Source organism: Daphnia magna, unplaced genomic scaffold (assembly GCF_020631705.1).
Source record: "Daphnia magna isolate NIES unplaced genomic scaffold, ASM2063170v1.1 Dm_contigs092, whole genome shotgun sequence".
NCBI classification, from domain to species: domain Eukaryota; kingdom Metazoa; phylum Arthropoda; class Branchiopoda; order Diplostraca; family Daphniidae; genus Daphnia; species Daphnia magna.
Window position 1 is genome coordinate 271984 of NW_025533122.1, and position 12854 is coordinate 284837.

Consider the following 12854-nt stretch of genomic DNA (forward strand, 5'->3'; position numbering starts at 1 on the left):
AATTTTTATTCGTTTTCTATCTTGCAGTTGCAGATAAAAAGTAAGTTTTGACTTTTTTAATTGTTATATTATATATTGCATAGCAAATAGCCTTTTTTTTTTAGAGAGAATGGTTTTCTGAAACCATTTTTTTAGCTAAATTGATGCAAGCCTTGTATTAGCTTTGATTATTTTACGCTCTGAAACTTTATCTTTAGTCATATGACGAATTTACATTTTGGTTGATAGAATGGCAAAGTCAAAAGTCAATTTCCCAGTCATTCTTATTAAGTGTACTGATGAGAACCTTATCATCACTACAATGTGCAGCTTCTTCAAGCCAAAACTTAGTCTAGATAACATGGATTTGATCGACTGCATGTCGTTGTTGGATTCTTGGATTCATAGTAAAAAGGTCATCGTATTCAGGTTATTCTATAGTTCTTGTTTTGTATTAAACTTGTATCTGTTTATTCTAACGATAAAAATTTTTATAGATGGACTAGTGAGGGTGATATAACCCCTTATGATTTCACCGATTATTCAATTCCAGAGAAATGTGATGGAAAGAAATTGCTAATGAAGACTGGCTTCATTCTCTTTCACTGTGGTATTATAAATATCTATATTTACGTTTTACCTTGATTTATTCCAAACTTTCATTTGTTTTTATTCCCTTATGTGTAGATGATATTTCCAAAATTGCATGGGAAAGAGACAAACTAATCATGGAAAATATTGACAAGACTGGAACAAGTTTGACTTCAAAGGCAAAGCGATCCCTTTGTTATCCAACAATGGTTCCAAGACCTGCTGGTTATACCCTTGATGATGAAGACGAGAATAGTAGTGCTGTTTTAACTGATTTATCACAGTCACAACCTCAACCTTCAAAGAAAAGAACTTATGCAGAATTCGAAAAAGTATAGGCTGAGACTATTTTATTTTTTGTAGTGCATTCAATAATTGTAAGACTAATTCGTTTTTTAAATAAGGAAAACATGGAACTACACAGTGACATTCAAAAACTTGAAAATGATGTGGACAAACTTGCGAAGGAGTGTGCCGAGTACGAAGATAAAAAAGCTAACGTTGAAGAAGAACTAGAGAAATTGAAAAGGGAACAACCTATAGCTCTCATTGAAAGTAAGTACTTAAGCAATTCTGTGATATGTTTCATCCCTTTAATAACCAATAACTTCTACAGAAATGAAGGAGCATGTTCTGGATTTGGGACACATTTTGAAAAATTCTGCAGCCCTACAGGCATCCAATATCCTTTCTCCTACAGCATCTTTTGCCGGAAGCCCTGTTCATCTTAACAGAGCTGTAAATTCTGATAAGGTAATTATTGTTAGAAATTCCAGAACCCGAACCTGATGGTTCAGGGACGGACAATTAGAAAGGAAATCAAACGGAGAAGTAATGAGATAGATCGGCGTAACAAGAAGACAAAAGACCGTAGAAAGTAAATGTGAGATGAGGAATAAAAGAGTTAAAACCATAGCAACGTTTGTAATGCAAAAACAGGGAAAAACAAAGAATAGTAAGAGAAGTTGTCGCTAGATGGCGCCACGGAACCAATCAGAGATTAGTTTCTGAAACCATCAATAGATGGCGCCACACGGAACCACTTAGAGATACTGAGACCATCAAGAGATGGCGCCACATGGAACTAAAGCAGAAATAGTCCGGGTAACTATCACTAGATGGCGCCACTAGCTGGGTATTTCATTATGGCGCCACTAGCGTCCTGCCATAGTATCTTTTAGTTTACTAAATCAGCGCTAGATGGCGCCACTAAGATCCTGCCGAGAGGGCACATGATATCGGAGCTGACTACTAGATGGAGTTTCTCAAACTAGCCCATCAGTATCGACTAGTTGACAACCATCGACTAGTTGACAAACATCGACTAGTTGAGACGCATCGACTAGTGACAGACTCATAAAGATGACCAGCTTAGACTGGACCATAAGTATCGGCTAGCTGATAAGAATCAACGCACCGAACTAGAATTATCGGAAGACCCGTCACAAGATGGCGCCACCAGTAATTGTTAACAAACAAATAGAGATCGGCAACTATAATTAACCGGTTATTCCGTTGCCATGGTTACAAGGTTAACCGGTTAATTCGTTTCTCAGTTCATTCACCTCACAAGGTCACGCGCGGAAAGAAGAATAGAAGATCGAGACGACATCTACGCCAGCGCCAAAATTATTGTTACGATTAGATTAATTCTCTGTCAACGGTGTTTTTATAATTGGTATATAAGGGGCTGAAATAGGCCTCATTAAGACACACTATTTTTCCACCGATTTTCCCGGCGTTCGTCTCCTTTATTTGGTATTATTGTCTTTGATTGGTTTTTTCTTGTTGTTGTTGTTGTCGTTTGCTGCCTGCTGTTGCCTTTGCTGTCGCGGTTGGATTGCTGCTTTGTTGCTTCGGCCGCCTTGCTGTTTTCCTCGTTACCACCTCTGTCAACTCTTCCAGCCACCAACCATCCGGGATCCTTCAACCATCTACCGAATAAGAAGACCTCGTCATTAGTAATTAAAATATATTCTCTACTTCTCTTGTTCTTTGATTATTGCTGCTGTGTCGCGGCAATAAACCGCCATCATTTTCCGTACTCTACGGCAGACCTCTTCGCGATACTGTCACCCTATAAGGTGACAGGTTGGCCAAATACACAAAGATATATATACGCTGGCACTTCGGTGCTAGGCCAGAAAAATAAACAAAAAACGCTGACACTCCGGTGTTAGGCCTAGAAAAGAAAAAGATTAAAAAATATATAAATATACTTAGATTCCTGAGTCGGCAGTCTCCGACATAAAGATTGAGTAATCTTTAAATGGTCCTTCGAAACCGATTTTTTTAGTGGCAGAACAGAGCCAGAAAGCAGTTTATAACTTCTTCCAGAACCTGCTAGACTCGGACGCCAGAAGTTATACACTCTGGAAGGAGTTAGAGAAAACACTACCTAAGGGGGTGTTCAGAAGACTACGGCTGCCAGAACCCTTCCCCGAGCAACGCAAAGCTGACACCAAACGGACAAAACCATACTCGAGGCCGGCGCCAGAACCGCAGGACGCCGTACCACTTTAGCAGTGGTACGGAAGGAGTGGCCAGGAAGAGAAAAAGCTCCTGGAGGAGCTCACTAACACCAGAACAACCCAGGCAGCCGTGATCGCCGCAGCCCAGGCATCCGCCCAGGAGGCAGAACGAAAAGCCAAAAACATTCTAGAGGCCTCCCTAATCAGAAAAGAACGTGAAAAGTTAAGACTAAGAGAAGAAGCACTAGCTGCCGCGACTAAGAGGTCCGTGGTTCAACCCCCACCAGAGCCACAACCGGGAACATCAAAACAGAGACCTACTCTACTGGAAAAAATCAATCAAGAAATCAGGGCGCAAACAATCCCTAAACCCCTACCGGTAGAGATCCGATCAATCGCCTCGACCCCCAGACGGTGCTACAGTAGGATAGTCCCAGCAGAGAAAATCAACAAAAGATTGGCCCGAAAATTCGCCGGGCACGGCTTGGACAGCAGTTCTGAAGAAGAAGAAGAAATACTTAAATCACCAGTCTCAGCCTAAAAAATAAACTATTTTTTGTTGGCAAAAATAAAATTCTTCTGTTGAAACAAAATCTTAGAAAACTTTATTCATTGTAAGCCAAGGTAGACCAGTGGTTAGCTAACGAGACTAGCATCACGAAGGTCTTAGGTTCAAACCTAATAAAATTTTTCAGAAAGCAAGGGGGGGAGAAAAAAGAAAAGAAAGTAAAAACGAGTCTGAGGTTCAACACTCAGAACGAACAAAAAATAATAATAAATAAAATATATATATACAGTACAGAAACTGTGTTTAAGAGTTGGTGAAGTATAGTCTAGACAGACTAGTGGTTAGCGAGTAAGGCTAGCGACACAAAGGTCCGAGGTTCAAATCCAAGAAAACCCTTTTTTCAGAAATAACACACAAATACAAGTCCAAGGTTCAAACCCAGGACAAGATAAAAAAAAAAAAAGAGGGGAAATACAGATAGGCCCAAGGTTCAAATCCGGAACAAGGAAGAACATAGAAATTTGACAAATAGTGAGAGCAGAGAAGGTTAAAACCTAGAGAAAAAGCAAAACAAACGTTCAGACGATTAGATCAATCGGTATAGTACTCGGCGTAAGCAAAAAGGGGCTTGGGTTCAATACCGCTAATAGTCTGTTCCTTAGGCATTCCCCCGGATCGCCTTCGAAAAAATACGCTGACACTTCTGTGTTAGGCTTAACGGGTACATATACATATAAACGAGAAAAAAGACCAAACCTCTTTAAAAAAAAAAAAACAAAAAACAAAAAACACACACAGAATGGCATCCCACAGAGTGACAAGAAACAATCCTGCGATAGAAGCAGTTCCTGCAGTCATAGAAGCAGCCCCAGAAATTCAAGATGACTCAGAGATACTGTCGGAAGCATCCTCACCAGACAACTCCATGGTCGAGAATAGAATTGAACTATTAAGATCCCAAATACGACGATTAAACGACGACCTGGTGAAACAAACGATATTAACGCAGCAACTGGAGAAAAGAATGGAAGAAAAAGCAGAGAAGCGCGCACTACACGAAATTGTAGAGGGCCAAGTAAGTTTGGTAACTGACGGCAGAGCACAAAGAGATATGATCCTAGCAATGGGAGAAGAAATAAAGGAAATCAGAGCCGACATCAAATGGGATAATGACTACGTCCCGTATCTAGCAAAAATTGTTAGAAATATGCTTAAAGAATACATAGACCGAGGACTCAAATCCACAACCAGTAGAAGAAGTACCAGATCTAGAAGGGGAAGAAACGGAGAGAAGGCTAGAGACAACCCCTCAGATGGAAGAAAGATCGATAGAGGAACAACAGATCGAACCTCGGCCAGAACCAGAAACTATAAATCTGGGAAGAGACTCGGCATCTCCGAAACCAAGCATGGCAGAAGAGAGATGGAATCTCGTGGAGGACAGACAGTACGTTCGAGAAGAACTACTAGAAAGTATAGCTCTGGCAAAAACAGACCCAGAGCGTAGAGAAAGACACAAAATCAGAGCAAAAGCAAGATATGAGACCATTCAAGAGTTAAACAGAAAACTAGCCTTGATCTCAACAGCAGAACAGAAAGTAAAAGATAGAAAAATAGAGGACAAAATGAGAGAAGCAATGGAGAGATTGAAAGAAACATCAGTCACAGTCGCTAGAACGGCGCTCCCTCTCCCGACTTTTAACGGAGACATCACAGCCTGGAAAGGTTGGAGGTTAATGTGGGCATCATACGACCAAGATCCACAACTGTCAGAAGTGGAGAAATTCCAGTATCTACGGAATGCGATGAGAGGGAAAGCGGCCGAATGTATTGCTAACATTCAATTCGACAAAAACCAGTACAAAAATGTCCTAGACAAATTAGAAGGCAGGTTCGGTGACCAGAAGAAACTAAAGAGTCACTACACCACGGACCTGAAAAAGCTTCTTGCAACCAGACTACTAAATACAGCTAGTACAGAACAGCTACAGAGAATATACGACGGGGTGAACAACACCGAACTGGCATTTGAGAATTTGAACATAGACATAACCAGCTGCGGCGAATACATCACGACGGACATACTTGACGCCCTACCAAAATCGCTGACATCGAGATGGTGGAGGGAGAAATGGATCGAAGAAGGAGATCCGGACGTGAACAACATCTTAAAAGAACTAGGCAAAGAGATCAGACTAAGAGAAATGGAGGAAGGTAGCACACGACAGTCTACTGAAACTTCTGACTTCAGACAGAATAGACTGGCAGGCAGGTTAGCACCGTGCTGTTTCTGTCAACAGAGCCACCTGCACCACAGGTGTACAGTAGGAACACCCCAGACAAGACGCGCAATTTGCGAAAGAGACAGAAGATGCATAAAGTGCCTAGGCAGGTCGCATAATGCAGCACAATGCACAATACACATCCCTTGCAGGATGTGTGGAAGCATAGAGCACAGCCCAGCATTATGCCTAGGAAGAGGCAGGACACAAAACTTTCCTAACCTAAACAGGTCGCAGTCGCCGCAGAGGCCACGAACGGTCACAATTGAGACCAATACAAACCTAAATCGGACGGTAGCGCAAGGGCTACCGACCTTCTCAGCGAAGATGTTGGGCAAAAATCAAGAACCAATAGAGATATTGGGACTGATAGACTCCGGAAGTGACAGAACATTTATCAGAAAGGATCTGATAAGTAGACTCCACACGGAAGACTCACACAAAACAGAGCTGAGCATCAACACGTTTGGGAACATACAGCCGAGAACAGAAGAACTCACAACCCACAACGTTTGGGTGATAGCTCCAGATTCAGAACGAATTCAGATAAAAGCCACAGCAATAAACTACATGTCGAAGGCAACGGAAAAGGTGCAGTCGACGTTAATAGACGATCTCAAAGTAAACAATGAAGAGATTGCAGACAAAAGACACGTCGACTCAAAATATAACAGACCAGAATTCGACCTGATCATTGGGTGTGATTACTTCTGGAAAATTATGACCCACCAGACAAAGCAAGGAAGTGACGGATCGGTAGCTTGCGCAAGCAAGCTAGGATGGATCATATTCGGAGCCGCAGAACAACAGACAGGAACTTCCGTGCTAACATCCACGGGGAAAAATAACACTAAACCCTTAGTGGATTTCAGAGAGTTCTGGGCACTAGAGCATATGGGGATAACCTAGGAAGAACTGGAAGATCCCGGGTTTCTAAAAACGTATCAGAATACGATTAAGAGAAATATAGACGGGAGATATGAAGTCTTATTCCCGTTTAGAAACAACCGTAGGTCGGTGGAGACGAACAAAAACATAGCCTCAATTAGGCTGACAAACCTTCTCAAGAAGATGACGAAAGAAGAGAAGGTTGAATACCACAAAATATTCGTGCAATACGAAAGAGACGGTTACATAGGAGAGGCAGACACTAGCTATGACGGGGTCTGCACCTACCTACCACATAGACCAGTCATTAAAACGGAAGCCAAAACAACGAAAATTAGACCCGTTTTTGACGGTTCCGCACATCAGCAAAATAAGCCGAGTATCAACGACCTACTAGAAACAGGGCCGAACTTAAATCCGGAAATCCTAGCAGTATTGCTTCGATTCCGGCAGAAAAAAATCGCCTGGACGGCGGATATAGCGCAAGCATTCCTACAGATAGGAATACAAAAAGAACATGAGCAGCTAATAAGGTTCCTATGGATCGAAGACCCCGAGCGAGAGCCGGCCATAGTCAAGGAGTACAGATGGAAACGAGTACCCTTTGGACTATCATGTAGCCCATTCATTTTAAGAGCTGTGATTTTGAAATGCCTAGAAGAGCACCAGTCAGCATTTCCAGAATTGACAAAGCAGTTGGAACACCAGTTATACGTGGATGACTGGTTGGGGGGAGCTGATAACATCAGCGAAGCTACCCTACTGATAAAGCAAGCGAAAGAAGTGTTCCAGTCAGCCAAAATGGAACTCAGGAAATGGACGACAAACAACAGTGAGTTACAGAAAACCCTAGAACATGTCATAAAATTCCAACAGGATATCGTCGGGATGGCAAGTACAGAAGCTCCCATAAAGGCATTAGGGGTAACATGGGACCCCTTAACAGACAATCTACAATTCGATCCACAAAGAATGATGGAAGATGCTCAGAGTCTAAACAAAAGGCTGACGAAAAGGAAACTATTTAGTCTCGCGCTTAGGGTATTTGACCCATTAGGTCTAATTTCACCAGTAACGCTGGTAGCAAAAATCGTTATGCAGAAGATCTGGATGGCGAAGACTGGATGGGATGAGCCCATACCAGCAAACATCATGCCCCACTGGGAGACATTCGTCACGGGGCTATCAGAATTAGCCCTAATCAAAGCGCCAAGATGGATAGGAGAAAATAGAAAACGATTACATCTATTTTGCGACGCAAGTGACGACGCATATAGTGTAGCAGCCTATATAGAAGTAGGCGGTAAAGATAAAACAAGACTCCTATGTAGTAAAACAAGAGTCGCACCGGACCCAAAAAAATCCGTGTCCACACCAAGATTAGAGCTTCTAAGCAACCTGCTAGCAGCCCGACTTGGAGAATACATTGAAAAAGCATTGGGGACAGAGTTTGAGAAAATCCTGTGGACAGACTCTGCCATAGCCCTATGGTGGATCAAAGGAGAAGCAGGGAGGTGGAAACAATTCGTGCACAATCGAGTAACAGAGTTCAGAGGAAAAATTCCAACAGAATCAATCAGACACTGCCCCGGGCTACAAAACCCCGCAGACATTGCTTCGAGGGGGGCCTCGGTAAGACAGCTTAGGGATAAACCAGACTGGTGGGAAGGGCCTACATGGCTAACCAATGAAACACAATGGCCAAAGACACCAGCAAAAATGGACGATTCCTATGAAGAGGAACTTCAAAAGGAACAAAAGGCAGTGGAAACAACGCACTGTCACACACAGGCAACGGAGAAATGGTACGAGAAGTACAGCACGTTGCGACGCACGGTGAGGGTAATAGCCACCATAAAACGTGCGATAAAGAAGCTTAGAGGTCAAGACGACCCAGATACACCACTGGCAAAGGTAAGATGCGGTGGGACCACAAGGAAGTTTAGTATATTGTCGGTCGAAGAAATAGAAGAGGCGGAATTAGAACTCTGGCAGACAGCACAGAGAGACAAATTCAAAGAAGTAATAGACGCGGAAGAACAAGAAAAGCCGTGGAAAGACGAACAGTTAAGAAAACTAGGGATGACATGGGACAAAGAAAAACGGCTGCTAAGATGTGTAGGAAGACATCAGAATTGGTTAAGACACACCGGCAGAGAAGCAGTCATCTTATTGCCTTCAGATCACCGAATCACCCAGCTGCTGGTTGAGCAGACCCATGAAAGACTTAACCATACTGGGGTTAACACCGTAATGATACACCTTAGAAGGTCTTTCTGGATTCCCAGATTAAGACAAACGATTAAGAAACAACTCAGGAGATGCGTAAAATGTCAAAGGTTAGATTCGCACGCATTTAATGAGGTTCCGGCACCTCTACCAATCAACAGATTGTTGATTTCGAATCCCTTTACGGCGACAGGGGTAGACTTCGCCGGACCTTTTCCTATAGAAATCGGAACAAACATAAATGCGAAAGCATATATATGCTTGTTTACATGCGCAGTCACAAGAGCGGTGCACTTAGAAGTCACCACAGATCAGGGGCTAGCAACATTCATATACGCCTTAAGAAGATTCTTTTCGAGAAGGGGATTCCCCAAGACAATGTATTCAGACAACGCGGGTACATTCACGAAGGCAGCAAAATACTTAAGGTCAGCGTACAAAAACGAGAAAAGTATATAATACCCTAGCCGGATTAAATATCAAATGGAGGTTCTCCCCGAGTCTAGCTCCCTGGTGGGGAGGATTTTGGGAGAGGATGGTACAGACGGTTAAGAGACTGATGTACAAGACTTATGGAGTAGGCAGGTTAGAATACGATCTATTTCAGACAGTGCTGACAGAAATAGAGGACACAATCAATACAAGACCCTTAACTTTCGTGTTGGAAGAAGACAACGAGCCACTGACACCGAAACAATTAATATCGGGACACCGACAAGGGCAAAGACACCCGATAGACGAAAGAGAGACAGAGTACTCAGACAGAGTAACTCTGACCAAAAGAGAGCGACTACGCCGAGATCTACTAGCCACTTGGTGGGAGAACTTCAACCAAGAATACGTGGCGGATTTAGAAAAGTTCCACTGTCCCACCCCGGGATAGGTCAAACAGGTAGAAATAGGGCAAGTCGTAATAATACATGACGAAAATGCGAAAAGATCCAAATGGAAGACAGGAAGAGTAGCTAAACTCTTTCCCGGAGCAGATAAAAAGTTTCGACGAGTAGCTGTGCTAATAGCAGACAAGACTAAAGGGAAGGGATAAACAACGATCTTCAGAGACATCAAATGTCTATATCCATTAGAGCTTCACGCCGGACAGATAGACCCAGAGTATGAGAATACCGCTCCATTCTTGGACAGAACATCAGATTCGAGTTCGGATTCTGAGTTAGACGAAGGTCCAACGGGGGGAGTGTTAGAAATTCCAGAACCCGAACCTGATGGTTCAGGGACGGACAATTAGAAAGGAAGTCAAACGGAGAAGTAATGAGATAGATCGGCGTAACAAGAAGACAAAAGACCGTAGAAAGTAAATGTGAGATGAGGAATAAAAGAGTTAAAACCATAGCAACGTTTGTAATGCAAAAACAGGGAAAAACAAAGAATAGTAAGAGAAGTTGTTGCTAGATGGCGCCACACGGAACCAATCAGAGATTAGTTTCTGAAACCATCAACAGATGGCGCCACATGGAACTAAAGTTCAGAAATAGTCCGGGTAACTATCACTAGATGGCGCTACTAGGAGCTGGGTATTTGATTCAGGGATCCAGCGCTAGATAGCGCCACTAGCGTCCTGCCAAAGTATCTTTTAGTTTACTAAATCAGCGCTAGATGGCGCCACTAAGATCCTGCCGAGAGGGCACATGATATCGGAGCTGACTACTAGATGGAGTTTCTCAAACTAGCCCATCAGTATCGACTAGTTGACAACCATCGACTAGTTGATAAACATCGACTAGTTGAGACGCATCGACTAGTGACAGACTCATAAAGATGACCAGCTTAGACTGGACCATAAGTATCGGCTAGCTGATAAGAATCGACGACAAGATAGTGGCATCTAGTTCAAGACCACCGAACTAGAATTATCGGAAGACCCGTCACAAGATGGCGCCACCAGTAATTGTTAACAAACAAATAGAGATCGGCAACTATAATTAACCGGTTATTCTGTTGCCATGGTTACAAGGTTAACCGGTTAATTCGTTTCTCAGTTCATTCACCTCACAAGGTCACGCGCGGAAAGAAGAATAGAAGATCGAGACGACATCTACGCCAGCGCCAAAATTATTGTTACGATTAGATTAATTCTCTGTCAACGGTGTTTTTATAATTGGTATATAAGGGGCTGAAATAGGCCTCATTAAGACACACTATTTTTCCACCGATTTTCCCGGCGTTCGTCTCCTTTATTTGGTATTATTGTCTTTGATTGGTTTTTTCTTGTTGTTGTTGTTGTCGTTTGCTGCCTGCTGTTGCCTTTGCTGTCGCGGTTGGATTGCTGCTTTGTTGCTTCGGCCGCCTTGCTGTTTTCCTCGTTACCACCTCTGTCAACTCTTCCAGCCACCAACCATCCGGGATCCTTCAACCATCTACCGAATAAGAAGACCTCGTCATTAGTAATTAAAATATATTCTCTACTTCTCTTGTTCTTTGATTATTGCTGCTGTGTCGCGGCAATAAACCGCCATCATTTTCCGTACTCTACGGCAGACCTCTTCGCGATACTGTCACCCTATAAGGTGACAGGTTGGCCAAATACACAAAGATATATATACGCTGGCACTTCGGTGCTAGGCCAGAAAAATAAACAAAAAACGCTGACACTCCGGTGTTAGGCCTAGAAAAGAAAAAGATTAAAAAATATATAAATATACTTAGATTCCTGAGTCGGCAGTCTCCGACATAAAGATTGAGTAATCTTTAAAATTATATCCAGAGTTTCTGCTTTATATTCGTAATTCTAACTAAATGAATTCTATTTGTAAAAAGGTTTTCCTCTTTAAAGAAGTTTTGATCAGCGAGAGCAGTTTGAGGAAGGCAAAGGTGGCTCTAAAAACAGACGGCAATTCAAACAAATCAAGAAATAATGGCATTGCGATTATTATGGACGCTTTGTATCAGCCAGAAGAATTGGCCAACATGTCTCTCTCCGGCAATGCATGCCCGAGTATGCCAGGCTCTAAGCCAAAGCCAGCAATTTCCAAGGAGGTCTTGAATGAAATTATAGGTACGTTATTATCGACAAAACCTCTTTTTTTTATGCATCAGATAGTTAACCACTTTCTTCTTAGGTTTTATGGTAAGATATTGGGATCAAGCATACAAAGGATCTATTCTGACAGAGCAGCAAGTTAAAGAAGCTGTAAGTGCCAAATTCATGGCGGTCCACACAAGAGAGAAAAAGCAGAAAAAGAAGATGCTGGCCAACGAGGCAGCGTCACCACTTACCGCAGGAGCTACCAATACTGTTACGGTTCCAATTACTACTACAGCGTCCATCACTGCTACTGATGTTTAATTATTTAACAGTTATCAAATCTCCTGCCGGCCAAGTGGTCTTTTAATCAATTGCATTCTGATCCAAAAGCTGTTATACGCTTTTGTAAACAATAACTTTCCCGAAAGTCAAAAGTTTTGTTATTTTTATTGTTCTATATTGTCTACTCTTAGTTGTGTTGAGTGATATTTATGTCTGTTCGTTAGAGCACGTGATTATGCCCAACATTATGTGTCGTGTTTTGAAATACAAAGTCGAATTCCACCCAAAATTTTAACATGTTTAGTTTGTTTTATTTGCCCGACCCTCCGCCTCAAGTTAACTGACAAAAACAAGTTAACTAAAATCAGCTTATTAAAAGCTAGATTTTATCAGCTAGTTATTGGTTGAATTAACTAAGCTTGAAAAAAGCTCAAATAATTAAGCTTATTTTACTCTCACCTTCTCACCCTAAACAACTAAAAATCAGTTTATAAATGGAAGGATAATATCGTCCATTTTTAGCCTAAACTTTATCAGCTAATTGCAAGCTTGGCGGTCCAAATTGTCAAGCTAAGACAAGCTGGAAACTAGCTGTTTTTTTCGTAAGGGGTATCCCAAATCATACTCGTTTAGTGCAAAGC

General features: G+C 42.2%; 1 protein-coding gene across 1 annotated transcript; it reads left to right on the top strand.

The window, feature by feature from the left end:
• Window positions 1–480: 480 nt before the first annotated feature.
• LOC116922339 lies at window positions 481–12496 on the top strand. Its single transcript, XM_045180948.1, has 6 exons — window positions 481–589; window positions 667–902; window positions 975–1125; window positions 1187–1323; window positions 11724–11961; window positions 12026–12496. Exons 1-6 carry the CDS (start codon window positions 559–561, stop codon window positions 12250–12252), a joined length of 1020 nt encoding a protein of 339 aa, XP_045036883.1. The 5' UTR covers window positions 481–558; the 3' UTR covers window positions 12253–12496.
• Window positions 12497–12854: the final 358 nt, after the last annotated feature.

Excerpts from the sequence above, each read along its gene's own strand:
- LOC116922339 (XM_045180948.1), top strand. The coding sequence starts at position 559 with ATGAAGACTGGCTTCATTCTCTTTCACTGTG. Across the intron at positions 1,126-1,186 it reads ACCTATAGCTCTCATTGAAA|AAATGAAGGAGCATGTTCTG; the intron begins GTAAGTACTTAA and ends TAACTTCTACAG. Across the intron at positions 1,324-11,723 it reads GAGCTGTAAATTCTGATAAG|GTTTTCCTCTTTAAAGAAGT; the intron begins GTAATTATTGTT and ends ATTTGTAAAAAG.